At 39.6% G+C, this 22018-nt stretch overlaps 1 protein-coding gene across 9 annotated transcripts in view; it reads right to left on the bottom strand.

The window, feature by feature from the left end:
• The window catches only part of PLXNB2 (plexin B2), a 258102-nt gene that overhangs the window by 17225 nt on the left and 218859 nt on the right, over window positions 1-22018 (bottom strand). For all 9 annotated transcript variants that reach the window (XR_011737046.1, XM_065831686.2, XM_065831720.2 and 6 more), the window contains 13 exons: window positions 17911-18047; window positions 17119-17286; window positions 15412-15520; window positions 13459-13686; window positions 12809-12985; window positions 12208-12347; window positions 11041-11141; window positions 8640-8869; window positions 7484-7665; window positions 6649-6715; window positions 6382-6528; window positions 2973-3129; window positions 1887-1987 (listed from right to left, as the gene is read on the bottom strand). Coding sequence is in view for 8 of the 9 variants with exons in the window: in XM_065831686.2 (XP_065687758.2) it covers window positions 1887-1987; window positions 2973-3129; window positions 6382-6528; window positions 6649-6715; window positions 7484-7665; window positions 8640-8869; window positions 11041-11141; window positions 12208-12347; window positions 12809-12985; window positions 13459-13686; window positions 15412-15520; window positions 17119-17286; window positions 17911-18047 (1944 nt within the window). In the remaining variant the exon portion in view is untranslated. The remainder of the gene's footprint in view (window positions 1-1886; window positions 1988-2972; window positions 3130-6381; window positions 6529-6648; window positions 6716-7483; window positions 7666-8639; window positions 8870-11040; window positions 11142-12207; window positions 12348-12808; window positions 12986-13458; window positions 13687-15411; window positions 15521-17118; window positions 17287-17910; window positions 18048-22018) is intronic.

Genomic DNA, 22018 nt, shown 5'->3' with positions numbered 1-22018 from the left:
TCTCATATTTAAGTGGAATCTCCTGTGTTCCAGTTTGCACCCATTGCCCCTTATCCTATCATTGGTTGTCACTGAGAAGAGCCTGGCTCCACCCTCCTGACACTCACCCTTTACATATTTATAAACATTAATTAGGTCACCCCTCAGTCTCCTCTTCTCCAAGCTAAAGACACCCAGCTCCCTCAGCCTTTTCTCATAAGGGAGATGCTCCACTCCCTTAATCATCTTTGTTGCCCTGCGCTGGACTCTCTCCAGCAGTTCCCTGTCCTTCTTGAACTGAGGGGCCCAGAGCTGGGCACAATATTCCAGATGTGGTCTCACCAGGGCAGAGTAGAGGGGAAGGAGAACCTCTGTGGACCTACTAACCACCCCCCTTCTAATACACCCCAGGATGCCATTGGCCTTCCTGGCCACAAGGGCACAGTGCTGGCTCATGGTCATCCTGCTGTCCACCAGAACCCCCAGGTCCCTTTCCCCTACGCTGCTCTCTAACAGGTTGTTCCCCAGCTTATGCTGGAACCTGAGGCTGTTCCTGCCCAAATGCAATACTCTACATTTGCCCTTGTTATATTTCATTAAATTTTTCCCCGCTCCACTCTCCAGCCTGTCCAGGTCCCGCTGGATGGCAGCACAGCCTTCTGGTGTGTCAGCCGCTCCTCCCAGCTTGGTGTCATCAGCAAACTTGCTGACAGTTCACTCTATTCCCTCATCCAAGTTGTTAATGAATATATTGAATAGTACTGGTCCCAATACCGACCCTTGAGGCACTCCACTAGACACAGGCCTCCAACTAGACTCTGCCCCACTGACCACGACTCTCTGGCTTCTTTCCTTCAGCCAGTTCACACTCCACCTCACTACCCGATCGTCCACGCCATATTCCCTCAGTTTAGCAGCAAGGATACTGTGGGAGACTGTCAAATGCTTTACTGAAATCAAGACAGATCACATCCACTGCTTTGCCATCATCTATCCACCTCGTTATGTCCTCATAAAAGGCTATCAGGTTGGTTAAGCAAGTGAAACTTGAAAGAAGTATGCATTACTGAGCCTCTTTCTTAACACCTAAACTGCATTTTCTGTAACCCTTAGCAGGGAATCTGGACCTATGATTAATGCTGCCCTTCAAAGGCTTCTTGGGCAATGGGCTTTGCAATCCAGAACAGACCCTCTCCTCTTCCTTTAATAAGAGATCCCATCAACACCTCCTCTGAGATCACTGGAAATGCTAAAAGCATCTCCAAGACTTCAGAGGTTCCTCAATCCAGTGTGGGTGCCCTTTGTACAAAAATGGGGTTTATCATGAGGAATTGGACCTGTCTGTTTTCTGAGGGAAAACTAACTGACTTCTATATTTCCTAATCAGGATATCTGTTGTTAGAAAGCAATAAACAGCATACAAAGGGAATATAAGCAGGTTGGAAGTGCCTGGTAGAGTGCACAGGAAGAAACCTAAACCAGACAGTACAAACCATCAACATCTGCTCTCCTCACTGGGCTGCTGAACAAACCAGACCAACCCAAAATCTATTTAGCAGCAGAACAAGGACAAAGATAATTCTCAGGGGTAGGAAGTGGTAGAGAAAAGGAGAGATGAATACGAGACCCAGCAAAAGGAGTTTCTGAATGTTCAAAGGGGAATTTGGATTTGGACACTGTAATGATGAGGAGACCAAAGTGCCGGCATGTAGGTGACATATGTCTAGACCTAGCCTTTCACGCTCTCAAGCTTTTACTGCCTAGATACAGAGCTAGGCTTATTTATTTATTTATTTATTTTAATTCTTTATGTAGCACAGAAGTTTCTCTAAAAACAAATAAAGATTTTATTTATTACTAGAGAACAGTTAACAGATGCGAACAACCACTCTGAAACACCTCCTTACATTATAATGCATTAGTGTGTTGATGCGTTTCCATCTGCCATCTCTTTGGGATGTTAAATCCAAGTCTGAGAGGATCTGTGCAGTAGAACCAGGACGCCACTCTAAGGGGTAATTAAAATGAGAAAAAACAGTTTTTAACCATGTGTAAAAATAACTACTCCAAGAATGTTTCCGTTTAGAGACCTACTGATGCATTGTGGAACATTAAAGGAAGCAATTTGGCACATGCCACGATGTGTGTTTTCTATTGCTTGATAGTTTGGGTTTTATTACAGAAGTTTGCATGAACTATTTCTAACCACGCGCATGACTTTTGATTATTTTCCACATAAATTCCTTTGCATAGAATACTACAAATATACTTAATAAGAACGGCTATCAGTTCAAAATAGAGGAGTATGACTTTGTATGGAATAGAAAAGGCAATTTTAGGTAATTTACTAGGATTCTCTGAAGAGCAAGAATTGCATCCTCTACTTTCAGATTAAGGCAGTAATGAAGATATTACAAAACTATTAATTGGAGCTTTTATTATGAGATTATTAGGCCTTTGAAGTTACATCAATTTTTTTCTTCACAAGAACAGAACAGCAATTTTGAAAGCCTTCAAGGAAGATGATTTTCAGAGGCTGGGTGGCTCATCATCATCTCCTAAGAGTGCAGCTCCTCTAAGTTATAATTCTTTTGAATAATCATCATAAAGGTAAGTCAAAATCAGTACGAATTTCTGAAATTGCATTATTACTTCTCCATCAGTTCATTGTCCATGCTGTCATTCCCACATTAATTAGTACCTGAGAAACTCACTCTGTCAAACATGAATACATTTGTGCTAACACTCATTAACAGGCTCTTTGCACACCAATGACAGTATACCAAAACTTTAAAAGTCAGGAAAAAGAACTCTGTAAGAAAGCATTAATTTTTAATGCATATTAAGATTGCTGCAAAATGCTGCATTTCTGTATCCAGCTGAACATGAATTCAACTTAAAAAAAAAGGGTTTTATAGACATTTTTTTTTGAAAACAGAAAATCACACAACACGTTTCACCTGCTCAATATAGTATCAAAAGTAGCTACCTACCAAGAACTACACTCTCAGCTTTTGGCCACTGAGAACACGGCAGATTTCGATAGACTTGGTCTATTATCTTTTCCTTTACTTGTGATATTGTATCACAGTTCAGCACTTTCACAGGTATGGAATCGGTTCCTCCATCTTGGACATATACATTTACTGTCTGTAAAAAAAAAGAATGTACATGGTTATTAAGACAAATAAATGCTGAATTACCTCAATATGTTCCTCTCAGTGTTTTAAATGAAAACAATATCTAAAATTGACTGTGCAATGATCACTGCACAGCAGCACATATTTGCAATGGGAGTATGGATTGTTTGAGGGATCCTTCGCTGTTATCAGCCAACCAGCTATCATAAATTCCAGCTAATTCTTTCCACTATGACAAAACAGCAAAGATGCAGAATAGATTTACTCGTGTGTAATATGCTACTATTATTGAGTCTTAGGAATTTATTAAAGAGGGATGCACAGGAACAAAGCAGCCAGACCACTGACTAGTTACATGCTTCTCATTTAGCCTGGAACGTAGAAAAGCACAAGTAATACAGTGCTCAAATTTAAGGAGCTCTCAATAATAATTTGAACCGCATTTTGCTGAGCTGTCTTCAGGGTTGTGGTTTTACTTCTCAAATCGAGCGGACAAGGTCTGTACATATGGTGATTTAACGTGATTCAAGTGATGAGTAGTGACTTGTTCAGCTCCTGTAACTTCACCTCCTGTGACCAGCTGTTCATTAGATATATACAAATACACATAGTTGCACACACATATACATATATCAAAGACAATTATATAATCTTGTGTGTTTGAAGACTTCATTTACTGCTACTGTTGTCACAATAACTCCAGGAAACATACCTAAGTGTTCATACTAGTTCTAAAATATTACTGTCTTCTGATAGTATTGACCTGTTTTTTTAAATGTAAAACAGAATTTCTTGAAAGGCTGTAATTTTCTAAATCTAGAGTAATTTTTTTAAAGAGTAGCTTTGCTAAATAAGCGTCAGTTTTAATACAGACAAAAGCAGATGAGAAAACGATGGCCAGGAAACATCCTCAGAAGCAAGAAAACCACCAAGATCAAATAGATGTTATGAAAAGCCTCTGCTTTTTTTTTTTCACTGGCTGAATCAGTACAACAGCTCAGAGCCCTCATGGACCTTTTCCCAGCCAGGTAGCTTTGCAGGCCAGGCACATCCAAAGCATTGCAGCTCTTGGATATGTACAGTCCTGCCAACCACAATGCCTGGATTTATCATCTCAAACCTCAGAAATAAACTTGCATGTCTGGTATTTTTAAACAGGGAGGAAAAACTACGCCATACGGCAGTCAAATTAAACATGATTGCACTGTCCCTTGACAGAACTCACAAACTAATCATGAGATTTCACCTTCCTTTTCCTATTAGCTTTATGGTAATTAGACATGATTTTGCTGCTGGTTCAGTATGCAGCACGTCACTGTAACCAGTGATGCAAAACAGATTCATCTTTTAAATAAGAACAATTAGAGAGCAGACAACTGCTCTATACCGTACTTTCCCACTGTGTCTCACTTTCAGGCAGAAGTGAACTAATTAACTCATGCTTTAACCTACCTTGGTGCACAAATGCTCCCTATCTGTTCACAGTTACCACAACAATGTCATCATCATGCCAAAGAGTCCAATAATTTATAGTAATCCCCTTCATAATCTTTCATCATGCATATATATACATATATCTCATAATCTTCCATGCATATATACACATAAAATCTTCAAGGGGAAATCTGGAAATGTGGACCAAATACTGCTACTGTGCAAAGTTATAATGTTTAATATCTAGCTAGTAAGCTTGTTGTGCCCACATCTGATTGCATACACAAATTTTCTGCTTTCACATTGCATTCATTTAGCTTAATTGCAGGCACTGGCTTTTTTTTGTGAAAAGAAACAGACTGAATAAAGAATTATTGCCATTAAGTCTTACACGATGTATACTGCAAGTAAATTTTGTTCTCCATACACAAGAGAAAAAAACCCCAGCATTGCCAGTCAGTGTGGTTTCTATGGGTAGCTCTTTTCAGTTCAGATACGAAGATGACAACTCAACTAATCCCCAAAATATCAAATGAACTTAAAATATTTCTTCTTGCCCAGCACACCCTTTCCTCGAGGCAGTCTAGGTCACAGTCTAGTGATTCTGTGAGTGAAAGTCCTACAGCAACCTTCTCACGTCAGCCCTCCCATCAGCATCCCTTCAGAATACACAAAACTGTGATTTTTTTTTTGTTTGTTTTTTAACCAGGACTTAATAAAGTTTCTTATTAAGTTTCTCTTCCCACACTGCAGATATGTCACTGCATCTTTCTCTGTTGGAGACAACCACAAATGGCTCTTAACATGTCAATAAAAGAGAAACCAGAAAGGGAAAAAAAATCCTGTGTTGGTTTTTGAAGGACAGTCTGTGCATCTTTGGTATTGATTACACTGTATCCTGAATTAAATCAGCAAGACTGTCAGAGTAAAACTAGAATTTATGCTCCCTAAACAGCTAAAGGGTTGCCTGCTTCAGTTTTTTAAAAAGACAGTGAATCCATGTGCTGGAGTCTGGTTGAAAAAGTGCTGGAAATTTGTGGCAGTGAACAGAATTAATTCAAAGCAGAATTCATAACAGAACTGGGCCATGGCACTAGTGATCAGATTCAAGGAGTGGTGGAGCTCAGAGGGGAACACCTCGGTCAGGGATGTCCACTTCAACCTACTTGAAGCATCTAACATGGGTCTCCAGAGCTGCCTGCAGAGGCAGCTTCCCCTCATCACTGTAGGGAGTTATTTCCGTAGGTGGAAAAACCCCCTTCCAATGCCAGCTGGGCTGCTCATGTTCAAGAGAGTTTGACTCAAAGAGGAAAAAATGCAGAAATTGGTTCATAAGGTGTTCTGAAGACTGCAGAGCCATCTCACAGGACTGTAGAGGAGCTCATCCTGGGGTACTAGTAAAATGATCTCTACAATGATGTTTGATACACTGACGAGCAGTAACAACAAGGGAGAAAAACAATCTGAAGTTCAAGCATAATGTTAGTGAAAGAATTCTGCAAAAATCAGTTGTCAGTTGATTTAGATAGGAAAAGGGAAGGAGCCAGATACCTCTATCACTGTTTAGACAGACCTTGAAAATTATGAAAGGGATTTACTGAAATGGATTCTACAGTGGCAGGAGTTAGATTTAACACTTAGAAGACACTCTATAATTCTATTTTCCTGCTTGGAGGCCTGCTTTGGTCAAACTGTCAACAGTCCTGCCCATGACCAGAATTTCTACGCAGGTCACAGTAGTCCAGAAAAGTTTGTACATACTCAAAACTACAGGATTTAATTGTAAAAGAAAAAATATTTTATAATATATTAATCAGGCTCCACTTACCAACTGCGTATACTCTACATCATCTCCCAGTAAGCCTGTGTCATTCAACGTATACTTGGCTTTCTTTAGTACAGCATCCACTGGGCCTTTTTCTACCTGATGTTTGATAGCTTTGAACAATTTATAAAGAGGCTCCCCAGCATTGTCCTGTTCAAAGGAAAGGAAATAAAATAAAGCAAACCCAAAAGATACACTCAATGCAGCATGTTTACGTATTATTGATAAAAAAAATACCAAACCAAACAGGCAATAGACTTCAACTCTTACCTTGAGGTACTGATATAAACAAATAGACATCCAGTTAGACAACATTCTCTCAACAACTGTTTCAGATCTGAAAAAAAACCAACCCAAGTACGGTAAGGGTACTTAATGACAAAGTTTTAAAGAAAAACATTGCTTGCTTGAAATATAATATTTGTACATGCTTAAATGCATGTACTCTCCTAATGCAATGATTTCCCTATAGAGTCTTGAGAGCACGTACTTGCTTTAGGATAAGTGCTTTGTGTTGCTCATCATTCCTGGGTACCTCAGCTCATTACTGAAAAGCACACATCCTTTATGCAAAATCTTCAATTGGGTCTACACTGTAAGAGCTACAAAATTAACTCAGTTGTGCAGTTACTGGGAAATAACTTAGAGATTACAAAGCTACAACATACATAGACCCAAGTCTTTAGTAATTTATTTGGGATAACAATAGGGTTAAAAACACTAGAGCCCTCCCTGAATGCACAATGCAAACTGATTATGTGTACTCATTACGGAGATGATGTGTGGTATAAATGCTAGATCATTTGGAATAAAATTAGATTTAAACGTAAATTAAATGTTCAGTATTGTATTTTGAAGTAATGCAGATGTTTCAGTAATCTCAATACACATTCTACACTACAGTATTTGAATAAGGAAGTCTGTAGCCAGCAGTTCTGCCTGTGCCTTGGACAGCTTTTCCTGTTAAGCTTGTCCTCCTAGGATGCTTGGACCAAGTTATTTCTGACTTGCACAGATAGCTGGCATTTTAATACAGCCACATGGCAGAAGAAACATATTTACAGAAAAACAAAGAACTACCAAAAAATATGACAATCATTCAGACCTTCTTAGCATCAGCTTTGGGTTTTTGGCCACAACATACTGCTCCATCAGTTCTAAGAACAGCGTCCTCATGATGTCAGTATAGTATTCTAGTTTTCCATGTAAAGCAACTGTCAGTAAAGATGCAAAATACACTTTAGCTCGAGCAGAGAACTCCCTTTGGTTTTCCAGCGTGTGAATAAACTGAAACAGAGAACAAATGTAAAATCAAGTGAGATGACAGCTTTCTGAAGAACCTTAACACTTGTCTGCACTAAGAAGGCAAGCAATATTATTTTAATATTAATCTAAGCACAGAATGGAAAAGTTTTTGGAAGTTTGAAAAAACTAATTACAAGAAAATGCTGCCTAAAATTTGTTTTTAGATACACACACAGTGTACTAGACTAAGTCAAGGAATGCTTATATACTCTAACTGGAACCTTACCTAAAAAGGATGCTTTAATTAAATGAAAAAAAGGTGTTCTGTGACAATTTTTTAAAAGAGAAAATCAGTTTCCCCTCCCCCAAATTCCCAGTCCTTTCACATCAAATTACAAAGACACTAAGTACATCTGGGAACGTTATCTCATCTGCCACAAACTGTAATGCTGCCATTAACTAGCGCGGCAAAGGAGCCTCATATAAAACAGAAGAAAAAGTTAGAAGCTTAAATCTATATTTAGGTGTCTGACAATCAGCCTCAGTTTTTGAGAGAAGCAATTAGAAGTCTCTTCAGAGCTGCTGTGAGCACTCATCAATCTTGATGAAGAGGCCACTTGAGGAGCTTCTGCCTCTCTGGGACAGACCCAGCAGACGCTGCCTGCAGGTGACTCCCGGGATGGAATCAGCGCTCTCTGATCACATTTCTTAAAAGGTTAAACCAAATCTAACCTCAGTTTTTATGCCAGATTGGGTAATATCTATTTTCCTACAGCCACTGCAATGTTGACTAACTCCGTACTATGTCACCTGGCACAGAAATATGATCTTGCCACTCTGCCTCACCAGGAAGCTCTGGCTCTGATGCCCCATATCTGCAGTGGTTACTGTGGAACCAGAATCATATGAAAATAACGTATTTTTAATAGTTTTGGTTCAGTTGTGCTTGCAAACCTACTGTCTTGCACACAGCTATGCCTAGCTAAGAGATGAGGTGAATCTACTTCAGTACTCACATTAATAAGAAATGATTTGCTATTGAGGAGGTTGGAGAACTGGTTCAAAGCCTGCTCCACCGTCTGCCGTCGGGCCTCGGGAATATCCAGCTTCCCTGTAATCATCACGTCTTTCTCTCCGTCTTTGGAGGGCAAGAAGAAGACCCTGTCTGTGTAGGTTTTGTAGTCCAGTACTGGGATTCCAGCTTCATTGATATCATTTGTCTGATCCTCCATCTCTATCATTAGATCTGGAATACGCAATACAGTTTAAAGGTTCATTTAAACAAAAGCCTACAGCTTTTTTAGGCAACACAATCTCTTTAGGTGCCTTGTAATGGAGAAAAAGCAACTCAACACCAAAAACTCTACTTTACCTCACATTTTCCCTGGCTATTTCTACTAATTATCCTGATAACTATGTCCACAGGTAATCCTATGGCGGCATGAGGATAATTGCCTTTAGCACAGATGGTTTCCTTGTTGCTCCCTACCTGAAAAAGGACCTTAATGGACATCTGGGTGAGTTCACATACACTAATGTAGGATTGTAGCACAGAGCCAAAACCAGACACTGCAATATTGTTTTTCTGTTTTGTTTTGTTTTCCAGTGCACATTCTATTCCGAGTCTAGGTAGTATCAAAGTACTTTTTAAAAACACACAGCAATCAAGGAAAGAAAGGTTCAAAGTGTGAGGTACACTAATTTAACTGGAAGGAAGGTGATGGCAGGAAGGAAGAAGGTTAAATGGTTCATTGAAAGTGATGGAAACATTTCTGTGAGACTCAAAAACCCTGAAGTTCTTAAAAGGGGAACCGTCCTTTGGAGCTGCTGTTCTAGCTGAAGGCTTTCCAATTACCCAATATTGCCAATTGACTAGGATACTATGTTAATTAATATAGTGACCTATTGTCTCTGCAATTTTCTCTCTCTTATTCATTCACCTCCTTGTTTTATAGCATTCAGCAAAGCTAAGGGAGAAAGCACCTTGTGGTTTTCAGCTTTGTGGAATTTGTATGTCCCCCCTGACATCCCTTTTCCTGGTTATCTTTGGTCCCATGTGTTCTGGTCTGTCCACACTTTGTGTTGTTGACGTAATGGTTTCACAGTATGGATCCAGAATGTGTTTTGGCTTCAGTGTTTCATTTTACTGTCAGCCAAGGTGGATGCAGTTTAGGAAGTGGATGACTCCTGGGCTGCACATTCTCCTTGGTGGAGCAGAGAGGAAGCCTTCAACTGAACAGGCATCAGGAGCCTGTAGCCCCTCCAAGGGGTGTCAGCAAGAGACAAGCACCTTCTCCTTTCAGAAATAGGTATGGAGTTGCATGGGAGAGGTGGGGAGAGAGGGCTGTTAACCTTGATTGATCCTCTCATAGTTGAAAATGCATTTTGCAATGAAGCCCATTTGGGAATAGTTCTTGATTCAAACATCTACTTCTGGTTTGTGTCCAGAACCTGGAAGGAGCTGGTTTTCCAGAGAAAGCAAGCTGGTATGAGAAAAGAACACCCTGTCCCAGAAATGCCAGAAAAACAAGACTGGGAGTGGCTTCCAGCATGGCCCAAATCTTCTCTAACCTGAAATTGCTGTTAAATTCATTCCTGCATTTTAGCATGGGTCAATATGAAAAAAATGTATTTCTCTTTAGAAAGAAAAACGTATTTTGTTTTGTTTTTTCAGTAGAGATTATTTTAACATGACCCAACAGCAAGCATAATTCAGATAATGAGGTGACATTTCATGGTAATCATTTAGGCCAATATTTGCAATGTTTGCACTCAGATGCCTAATTTAAGCATTACAATGAGTAGTTCAACATGTAGAAATGCTGAGCCTTTACACCTCCCGCTGCCTTCCCTGGGATGATGCCTCTACATTTACACAGAACAATTAGCTAGCTTCTCAAATCAGGCTTAAGGTTTTCCCACGATAAACAAGGCAAAATGTTATTTCTTTGTGGCAAGCTTGCCAAATTATCCCTTTGTATGCTGATTGCTGCAAATAAATTTTGCAGCTCTGAAAACAGTTTTTAATATGCATACTTGGCACATACAGCCATTGTGTTAAACACTAAGTGCATGATTAGCCACTATAAAACATTCTTTCCCCCATATCAATGGCTGCTGACATTAATGGCTTGTAGCCTCAATCTCAACTAGTTTCTATTTCCCAGTTGTTAACTCTGTGATTCCTTTAGACTAAAACTATCAATTTTCTTTAATACCCTCAGGTCCCTGTTTTATTTTATTTACAGCTTTCACATGCAATAACAAAATATCTGCTGTATGTCAATGCCAGTAATCAAGACTTAAAAGATCTAATTATTTACTCCCAGAAGTCAGTTTTAGCAACCTAGCACCACTGCTCCAGCCCATCTTCTGATTGCTCAAGAGGACCCACAGGTGTGCAAATATCTGTCATACCTGTGAATTCCTTCTTGCATCGATCTCTGACACTCTCCTCCAGGCCTTCAAGTTGTGATTTAATTTTCTCATACTCGCGTTCTGCTTGTTGGCTCTTGCGTCTTTATGGAATAGAGATAAAATTTTTTAAAAGTTACAAACTGCAAAAGAAATTACTTTGCAACAGCTCTGAGTGGGAAGCCGAAGGACTGGAGAACATTTTCCTGGTTTTGATTTCTTTTTAAACACTGGCAGCAGAAAGAAAATGGAGGAGAAGAACAGCAACAGTGGACCAAGTCTTCATTCCATGTAAATCAGCCTGCCACCATCACGGGTCTGCTGCTTCAAAGCGCACTTGGGCCAGTGACTTAAAATCCCATAAGCAGTAGTTACAAATGCTTTCAATCACATATTAAGTACAGAAGCTCGATTTGTATGTACTGAACAGGGATTTCTTGCAACATGTCCTGTGCTGGCGCTGAGCCACCCAGGAGTGTGTCTGGGTCTGAGCTGAGAAGGTTGCAGGAGGTCCATGAGCGCATCAGTGCTGTACAGCGTGTACGTCAGCACGGCCTTGGCTGCACTGATAGGCACCATAAGAGTGAAATGCACTTCCTTCTGAGGGACAGTGTGAGGCCCTCATTATGAACCTTAAAATCGGGCTAAGCAGGTCTTAAGTGAAATACAGACATTGTTCTGGCCCTTTGTGAAGCATGAATGTCACCGTGAATCATGAAATTTGTGTGTGGGTAACACTTACCTCAGCTGGAAAGGCCAAAATGACCCCTTAGCCAAATCCATCCAGCTCAGACCTACAGTGCTGACTGAGCCTGCGTAAACGCTGATGGATATGTATATAGAATAAGTTATCTCCTTCACAAAAGGCACTTTACCTGCCATTTTAAGAATGTATGTGTGCAACTCAGACTGCAATTGTGCACTTGGCAAGCCTGGGACCAATTGTTGTGCTTATGTATAAAGGATGGACTGGGCTGACTGACACCAAGGAATTTGGTGTGCGTGAGAGGAATAAACTGGTGCTCATACATATTTCCAGCTGTAACTGCCTTTCTTAACTCGGTGGCTCATAAAAAAGATTAAGATAATTTCTGTAGACTGAGCTGAAAACAATCAGGTAGTACTTTGAAAGCTTTAGGACAGAAAAAACACCTAATTAAAGGAACTTACCTGTAACACATGATAGAAATGGCGATGATTGCTAGCATAGGAATGAGTACCAGTGGCAAAATAAGATGCAGTGGGATGTCACTCACACGTGTATCATATTCCACCCTTCCAAGGATCCATTCCCGGAGTCCAAATTTCACCTAATTAGGTAAGCACAGACATTTGTCTAAAAAAGTGCAAATGGACAGTGCTCCACTTCTCAGTTGTGCTCTATATTTTTAGTTATTCTTACTAAGTGAATTTCTAGCTCAAACTGCCAAAGAAAGGAAACATTTTTGAATACTTTATACTGAATTCAGGTCACTAGCACTTTATTCCATGAAGCAATTTTATTTTGCTTAGAGAGGAAGAAAAATCCCCAGCCTGTCTAGCTACGATTTTACATTCCTCTGTAATGAAGGTAGAAGGCATTTGGCAGCTTGGGACTACTCTTTATGTGTGACATCTTTGAGACAGCAGGCAGAAGCTGGAGGAAGAAAGAACTACAAGGAGTTTCTTCATGGTACTACAAAAACTTTGGAGAACAAACAACTTCAATTAAGAAGCACTGTGTCCATGTCACTGGTATATGATATTAAATTCTATTGAAAAGGTAACCTACGATGAATTCAGGAAGGTTATTGATGGTATCTCTCTTCTGCCGTTTCTTTGGTTGAGGCTGTACTTCTGGTGGCTCACAATATAAGTCCGTTTCAGTTAGTGTTTTTATGTTGCAAGGCTCGTCACCCACAAAAGCCTGGGCCTCGTCTATTGTCATGGCTTTGTTCAGGTTACTGCCCTAGACAGAAAATACAAGGCTAAGTAATCATTGCAAAGTTTCGGGAGACAAGAAGTTCCAAGTTGCAGCTTTCCATTTGGGTCACTTTTAGCAGGAGATGTGATTTGCACTGCAGGGAACAGAAGAGCAGAGTGGTTGGGAATTACGCAATTTCACTCCTTCCTGGTGTGAGATGTCCTCTCCAGTCCTTGGGAGCTCTGTGGCAGAGGGCATTTCCAAATGTCAGGCCCAGCAGGAGAGGGCATCCCCAGGAAACCCTAAGTATGGCTAAAAAGATAGCGACTACCTCTGAAAAGCAGGGGCTGGGGAGGAAAGGGGAACCGACAACGTTCATTATCTAGCACAGGTAAGGGAGTCTGCCAAGCATTTTGGGTATGGTACCTGACAGCTGTTAAGGGTTCAATCAAGGAAGGAAAAATGCCATATATGCTTCAAGGACAAACTGAGCAACCATCACCTCTTGACAAGTTTACCTTTGCATTGATAAGTTTGTTGACTTGTTTTTTGATGCCATCTGTGAAGTTTTCAAAGGTTGGGTCTGCAACATAGGCAAAGGAATGGCTTTCATTTTTTACAACCAAATTATAATGATCCATTAGGATAATAGTGGTAATGTTATAGTTTTCTGGGTCTTCCAGTATTGGTGGGGAAGAAAAAACCACTGTAGTTTCATTGAGTCTTGTAACATCCTTTCCATCAAACTGTAAGAAACAAGACAAGAAGAACATGTAGATTTTATAGTTTGACTCATTCCTGTACATAACTGCTGATAACTTCACACTGTAGAAATAAACCCACTGGATTTTATTCTCTCCATAGAGCAGAAATAACACAGTATAAGGTATTTTCCAAAAAAGAAAATGAAACTAATTTGTTGATGGGAATCAATTGTTGATTCACTACATTCTAGCAGCTGTCTGAAGAAAAAGCTTAGGCTACAACCCGTTTCCATTGCCACCAAATTCTATGGCCCTGGACCACACTGAGCTGATATCATTAAATTGCTCGAAGATTAAGAGGTTAAAATGGCAGTTTTAAATCTAGATCATCTTCTGTACCATTAAGTATCTCAGGTAGATTCTCTCCTACTGGCACTGTAAAATACTTCGCTGAAATTCAGTACAATTAGTAAGTGAAATTTCGGAATTAAATTAACCAACTGTCAATCAATTAACCAATTGTCAATCAACTGCTCATGGTAACAATTCAACCTGTCTTCCATCCCCAATTACACAGATGTTTTTATCCTAGAAAGTCCTTCAATCATTCAGTAACACGAACTATAGCCAACAACACTTCAACATTTCTATCGCCACCTCAGTTTCTCACTTTGAGAAATGCCGTTTGATAGCTCCTCCCACACTTTTCTGATATTCCCATATACATGGATGCAAAACAAAAGATTAGAAAAGTTTCTAGTCTTAACCAACAATGGGTGCTGTACATAATGCTGACTTTAGCAAATGTGCTGAGAAGATGCCAAACATAGATAAGGAGGGTCCTGAGAAATGTTGATAAACACTGTTGAGAATGCTAAAATAGACTTGAGGATTGTGCTGGGAGTTAAGGTTATGAAGATAATTACAACTTGCAGATTATGGCTTAAGAAATATAGGCGGTTTTCCTCTTCAAATTCTTTAAGGATAGGGTTCTGATGGACCCAAATTCGGCTGGCGTTAGCATACTCTGAAAGTTGAATCATGTATATAATACAAAACACGCAGACTACCAACACCGTATGGATCACAAGACAGTCTTAAATTAAAAAGCCAGCATGAGAAAAAGTCTTATAATGTTCTTATTGGAAGATCACTTTTAAATCCTCAATCATTGCAATTAATTGTGATCTTCATTCAGTATAGTGGGAGATGGAGACTATTGGTAATGTCAGTTCTTAACATGAGATGAAAGAAGGGTTTGGGTTTTTTAATACCTTTATTTTTCTCAGCTTTTTGTGAACATGCTATAGGTGGAATATGCATGAAGCAAGAAAGAAAAGACAACTCAGTTCACTAAGGTGTGAGAAAATAAAAGGCACTGACTGTGCAAAGCTGAGTACTCAGCATTGTCTGGATCTGGGTCCTGTTTCAGACAAAGCTTGCAGGGGTAGAAGAAGGAGAAAGATAAAGCAAAAACAAACACTTTCAAATTCTGAAATACATCCAGTTTACCACTCACAGCTTAATTCTTCTATCCTTACCCATATTAAATTAAAAGAATTTTAAAGTAGAAGACTGCAAAGGTACAAGTGAGTGTAAGTCAAGACAGCAAGTAAGCTCTTCCACAGAAACCCTGAACAGATCCAGAAAACTGTTCAAACCTTATTTGACTCCAAGCCCAGCAAAGCCCAGTGGACAAACTTAGATGCATTTTTTGAACAGATTATGTGTTTGTGATTCCTTTTGGGAAGAAAGAAAGAAAATTACCCTTTTGAGGTTCATTTTCCCTGCTTCTGGACGCTCTGCATACACCACCAACGAGAAACTCTGGATGAGCTCAAAACCGGTTCCAGTTACTGTAATATTTCTCCCTCCACTGAAAGGCAGAATTAAAAAAGAAGTCAAGTCATTGACAAACTACCAGAGCTGTAGACTGTTTAATCCTGCACCACTACTACTTCCACTGGAAACAGCTACCTAATGCCTATATGACAATTAGATGTCCTACACAACGGGCTTCTGTTAAAGCTGTTGATGACCACAGCATTTAAAAGCAGCAATGTCAACTACAAACTTACTTTAAACCAGCAGAATAAAGACATACAAAATGCTTTGCCAGTATTTGTGGCTTTTCATTGATGCCTATCTTTGTGTGCTTTACTTCTCCAATGTTTTTCTTAAAACCTCTCCACCTATCATACACACAAAGGTGAAAGTGTATTTTCCACAGGTCTGTAGGGACCCAGCTTCTCTATTCCCTTTAATTTGCAACACAATGTTTAAAAAAAATGCATTCCAATAATAAGAAGACGGGATGCAAGTTGCCAGTGATAACTAAAATCATTGAAGTAACATGGATTTAGAAGGACAGCAATCCTCAAGGCAATCCATTAAATTAAGCTTCAGTTTATATAGAGAAAAAAAAAAAAAGAAGTCTCTTAAATCCTCTGGGGTAAATCACTATTGATCTACCAAAAAAACTCTCCAGGCCCCAAAACCACTCAAACCAAAAATCAAAAGCAAATATTAAAATAAAATCCTATTTTATATAAGTGGCTGCTCAATATTCGAGGAAACAGGTACCAATTTATCCAAGAGAAGTCATGGCCAGTTTTATATTTAGTGTCCTATTTGTAAGGTTTTGATGTTACTTTTCTTTTTACTGAAAGTGGAAACATCAGGTCTGTCTCTGCCAACTGTACCCCACTAAGCAGAAAGACCAGAATATTAGGGAACAGCAGAGACCAATGTGAATCAAGGTCACAGGTTTGTCCCTGTATCAGTCACAGAATGACTCTCAAAACCAGACGCATGCTACAAGCACCTCTATACAGAATTTGCTGTTTTGCTACATATATACGAGTGGCGTACATTTCTTTGATTTCACAATTACTCCTAGGTGAGCTTTTTTCCAGAAGAAACAGCTACCAGTTGGGGTGTGAGTACCGCCACAGAAAAGACCATACCTTTTCAAAGCCCTGTTGCAGTCTGATCTAGATTTCCTAAAAAGACACTTTTTTTTTTTTCTTTTTCTCCTCAGGACACAAAGCGGTGACAAGCCATAACCATCCACTGTTTCCAGCTTACTAATTAAAAGCTGAACAGAAGAACTGTTAGAAACCTTTTCATTCAAAACCTTTTATATGGGTTATCCTTACAGGATAAGGATTTGTAAGTAAGGTACAGATCATGTTGTCTGACATCCTGGAATGCTTCAAACCTCTTTCTTTAAGACATCTTCATTTAAAAGAAGATCATTACCTTTTCTGGTTTGGGAATTTAGCTTTGAAGTGGGGATTAAAGTTTGGAGGTAAACAGAATACTTTCAAACATCGTCTTTGGTTAAGAAAGTTCACAAATTCTACATATCTAAATATGTGCATGAACTATACAGTTCTATACGTAATAGGCTTATTATAAATTATACATATTTTAACCCAATAGCAAATGAAGTTACAACAAAGATTTCATTACCTGCTGAAGCTATTTACTGGCAGGAACTTGGTGACAGTAGGATTCTCACTGTATGAAAAGAGCCCTGGTACACTAATTGCCGTGCCCCCATAGTCCATCGTGACTTCAACAGCTTCTACCTTGCTATTAGGTCCTGTAACGCAAACGATCTCGTCTCCAAATTCAGTGCTAGATTAGAGAAGAAAAAGAAGAGGAAATGTCTTCAATTACTAACATTATGGCGATTTGAATTCTTTACTGTAGTGTCCCAGAAGCAAAAAAAAGGGTTCTATTTTTGCTAGGCACTGAGTAGTCATGAGAGGAGACAACACTTCAGATCACCTAGGGTTTTTAAAAAAGGTATAGGATATGAAAACAAACACAAGAACAATGTGATGCCAGCACACTTTGTGTCACCCCTTTTTTTTTTTTTTTTGGAGAAGTGTACCAATTAATAAAGGAAAAAAAGAAGTTAGAAGACAAGGGACACTAGAAGATCAAGATTTTATATGTGACCACTGAGGAAATGCTGACTGAAAGCATGGGTGGATCTGGAGCAGCCAGTCAAGCAGAGAAAGTCAAAACTGGCAAATTCTTTAATATCTGAGTTCTCCCACTTTTGTGTTTTTGCAGCTGCTTCTTCCAGCTGGAGCCTCTGGGAGCGTTTCTGTCTGAACTTTACGTGCAGAGCTCCATTACATGGGATGAGTCACGGAGAGATAGACAATGGATTTGTGCAATTTCTAAAGGCCAGAAAAGGTTTGTGCTTTGTTAGGATACAGCTCTGCATTGTTAGTTGCTCAGGGTACATACACATTGCAAGGCTGGCTACCAACTGAAACGTGAACATCCTTCTTGGAACCAGTGGCCAGGTTTGTACCAGTGATGGTAAGTGTGGTTCCACCCGCTTGGGGACCACTTTCAGGTCTTATTCCAGAAGGATGGGGTTCCTGCAGAGAGAAGATGGTCAAACTAATTAAGAAAATGAAAACAAAATTTACACCAGTATTAAATGCTATAATAGCTAATTGAAGTTTAATATTGCTACCTGAAAAAAACAGTGAAATTGAAATAATGACAGACAGCTCTCCTTAAAGAAAACAAAATCTTTCATTATTCATGCTGAAGGAAGAAGCAACAGATGATGTGAATGTACTTGTACTGTATTTTACAAGGTTTTGTATGAATTTCAATTCCCTATTTACACAATGTAGAGTTAACTGCCATTAGGTTTATGAGAGCTTCCCATTGGTTTTCTTGTTTGCATACTTATTTTAAGAGTTCTCTCTTCCTTAGGGCTGGCTGATTTTGCCTTCAGGTTTCCTTGCCCTTTCTACATTCTGGATCAGCTACAGGACAGACAGAGCAAGGTTTTCGAAACCGGTGCTGAACAGAAGGAATACTAAGATTGCCTTTCTCTAGGAGGCTTTTAAATGCAGTAAACTTGTTATCCTTTTCTTGAGCAATGAGCTTGCAAAGAAAGAAAATCTGAAAATGCTAAACTTCTCTTTATGCACCTAGAAACTTAGAGAGGATTTCTTGAAATCAATTGAAACAAGCAGATGTGCTTCCAGTTGTTATGAAATTTGTTGGAAATTTAAATTTCTCAAATAAGTTCTCTCCTTTTGTTCTCAATTCCGTCTTTGTTTCTGTGATTGTATTCCGGGAGCTGTGACAAATACTGTAAATTGACAGTGAAGGCTTTTCATGAACAGTGCAATTTAATTACTTCATCGCTAAGTAGTCCCTGCTTCTAGTTGAGAAAAGCATCCTTATTCAGGACAGCATTGGAGCTGCTGAATCAAGAGGATGACCCAAGCCGTGCAAGCCACATGAGGTGGGCTACAACCGACTCCACGGCCTGGCCGTGCCTGTGGACGTGCCTAGCCCCCATGCCGCGACAGAGGCCGTGGCCTGCACCAGTTGCGGGGTGGTCCCGGGGAATGGGGTGGTCCCAGGCCACCCAGCACACACAGAGGGGGTGCCAGGTCCAAGTGTGTGGCAGGGCCATTGCTACAAAGGACCCTGCACATGCAAAAGTGCACCAGTTCAACAGCTTAGGGAGGCTGGGAGTAGGTAATGCCTTTTCTGATGTATAACTGTGCTTCTTCATCCATATTCAAACACAAGCTTTCCTTAAATGAGTCAAATAAGCAATAAACTTATTTCCTAATCTCATGTATATTTGTACAAGACATCTGCTCTCCTCCACCTAATAAAGTCCAGGTCTGGGGCTACTTCATATGAAGCACATACAAATAAAGCAAGAGAAAAGAAGTTCAAAAAGTTCCCTTACTGATCAGTGTTTCCCTGGTCACCATCACACTGGTCTCCCACTCTAAGAGGTGAAAAACCCTGCTCAGAAAGAGAGCAGCAAGCCCACACTATACTAATCATGCAACAAAACCCTTCCCCTGTATTGTTTTGCTCAGGCACAGATTTGCAATCTCTGTGTCATCTCACAGCTACAAAACCCAGGGCCCACAAATGGCAGGGAGGAAGGGGGCTGATGTACCACAGTTTGGTTCAAAGCTCACTGAGCCATCAACAGGTTTTTAACAAGCAGCAGGAATCCACAAAAATGCATCCCAGGGACCTCATGGTTACTTTACAAATTTGCTTTATGGAAGCACAGATATTATAGGAACGCAGAGAACTCATACTTGCTGTGCTTGTTTTATATTTTCATGTCTGAGTAACTTCCCTCTGAACAAATGCATCATGGTTCAGCACACTTCACAAATCCACAATGACAACTGTAATTTGCTCTCAAGTCATTGAGCTTTAGGAATATGCTTTAACACTAATTGGGTGTCAATTGCTTTTCTTCCCTAAGAGAAGACTGTTTGTAAACCCTTCACTCCTCAAGATGTACATTGTTGCAGCATATGACTGCTCTCACATGCTAACCTTTGATTTCTTTTTAATTTAATAAATCATTTGGGTTACAAGATTTTATGTGGGGAAGTGACTCACAGTCAGATTTAAGCATCTTTTAAGCAAAAAGGAGCCTTGATTCAATATAACAGAATTGACTAAAACTTGCTCTCTTAGGTCTATACAACCCTCTCTCTGCACACTCTTCTTTGGATTTAATTGCTTGCTGATTTAAGCTAAATTGAAATAAAGCATGTGAGGGTAAATTTTAAAAATCACACTTGAAGTTTAAATCAACACGAGTCTAGATATGTGCCTCAAAGAAAGTCTCATTTGTGCTTTTTTGGAACACCTTTTTTTGGCTGAAAAAATTACAATCAAAATTTTATATAAAATACACAGTAATAAATTGCTTATAAAAATGTACGAAACATTGTACGGTGACCGTAGAACATGGACAGAAAACCATACCATTTATTGACTTCAAATTAAATTTCAATTGCTATAGATTGTTATGCACATTGGATCACTGTCATCTGCAGCAAAAATCCACAGCAATGATTACCTGCATCACGTGCCTGGGATAACTTTCAGGAGAAAATATACCCCAAGAACCACCAAAGAATCAGCATGGGCAAATTAGTTATCCCTGAACCTCAGAAAAACTGGTTAAAACTCGTAGCCTTTTCCTTAAATACTGCCTCTACTGAAAGGTTAGGCTCTAAGGACAGATTTAAAAGGAAAGGCATAAGAAACCATTTAAAGTCAAGCCTTTAAGCAGAAACTTAGCAAGGAAAGGAACAAGAAAAGGTTTCTGAATCATAACACACCACTGCTCTCTGTAACCTCAGCATAAAAAAATTAATGGAAGTTTGCTAAGAACTTCTGCTAGAGAGTTGTATTCCTTTTTTACTGTAAATATGAAATACTTGCCCTGTTAACGTTCTGCTGGGTTATGCGATGGCTAACTTCGGCAGGACGAACAACCAGTGAACACTGAGTGAGCCACAAACTTGGAGCAGGACCATCCAGTACCATTTTACCTGTGGGAGCTTTCAGTGGTGGTGTACATTTGCCTCCATGTGAACAGGAATATATAGGTAACCAAATAGCAAAGTTATCTCTGAATAACACAGCAGCAAGAGGGAAATGAAACAAATACCTGTTCCATTTTCCCCAGAAATTGTTTTTTAGTCAGCAAGACTCCAGCTCTGCTGGCAGCTAAAGCCCAGTGACACCGGACAGGAGAAGACGCCACCTGCACCCCACCCCAGCCATGGCACAGCCGCACCGCGGGGTCAGTACATCTCAGCTTCACTTCGGGCTGAACGGAAAACGGAGGCCAAGAACCACTTTGGGACTGACAGCAGGCAGCAGCCCAGGAGGAGGTCGAATAGCTATGGTTTAACCCTTATTTTCTCTTGAATCTTGCAGTCTTGCAGCAGTTCCTCAAAGGGCTGTTTTAAAACAGCTTAATTCAAAGTATTCTTATTTAACACATTTAAAGTAATTTTGCAAATACCAAGAGCTCTCCAGGGACCAAATACTGTGGACGCCTCATAAAGATGATCTAATAAGGAGAAGCTGAACTGTGCTCTGTGTGCAGAGGAATTCTTCAGCATGAGTGCTAAGACAAAGCATTGTATAGTAACAGTTTGTTACCGTAAACCTGTCAGGAAAATGATTTGATTAATTTTAACTTGATATTTTCTGTTTAATATTTTTCCCCTTTTCCTTCCTCTTAAGGACCTGTTAGAAATAAAAAGTACTTAAAATAAATTATCAAGAATTTAAACTATTTTAATAACCATTTTATTGCAAAACCTACGTGCTACAGCCAACTTTTAGTGCTCTTCTAAAGTATGCATGGATGATTGAAAAAGCAAAGCTACACTGGCCCACCAGGTAGTCTTCTTAGGAGTACTAATAAAGAAAAAAATTGGTTCACCTAATTTCTCAACCAGAAAGCACCTTTCAAAAATGCAATTAGGGAGATAGGATCAGCGAGATTCCAATATTTTGCTGAATGATAATCTGAAATATT

The sequence above is a fragment of the Patagioenas fasciata genome, chromosome 1 (assembly GCF_037038585.1).
Source record: "Patagioenas fasciata isolate bPatFas1 chromosome 1, bPatFas1.hap1, whole genome shotgun sequence".
Lineage (NCBI taxonomy): Eukaryota > Metazoa > Chordata > Aves > Columbiformes > Columbidae > Patagioenas > Patagioenas fasciata.
The sequence above is the reverse complement of the archived record's forward strand: the minus strand, read 5'-3'. Positions and strand labels throughout refer to the sequence as shown.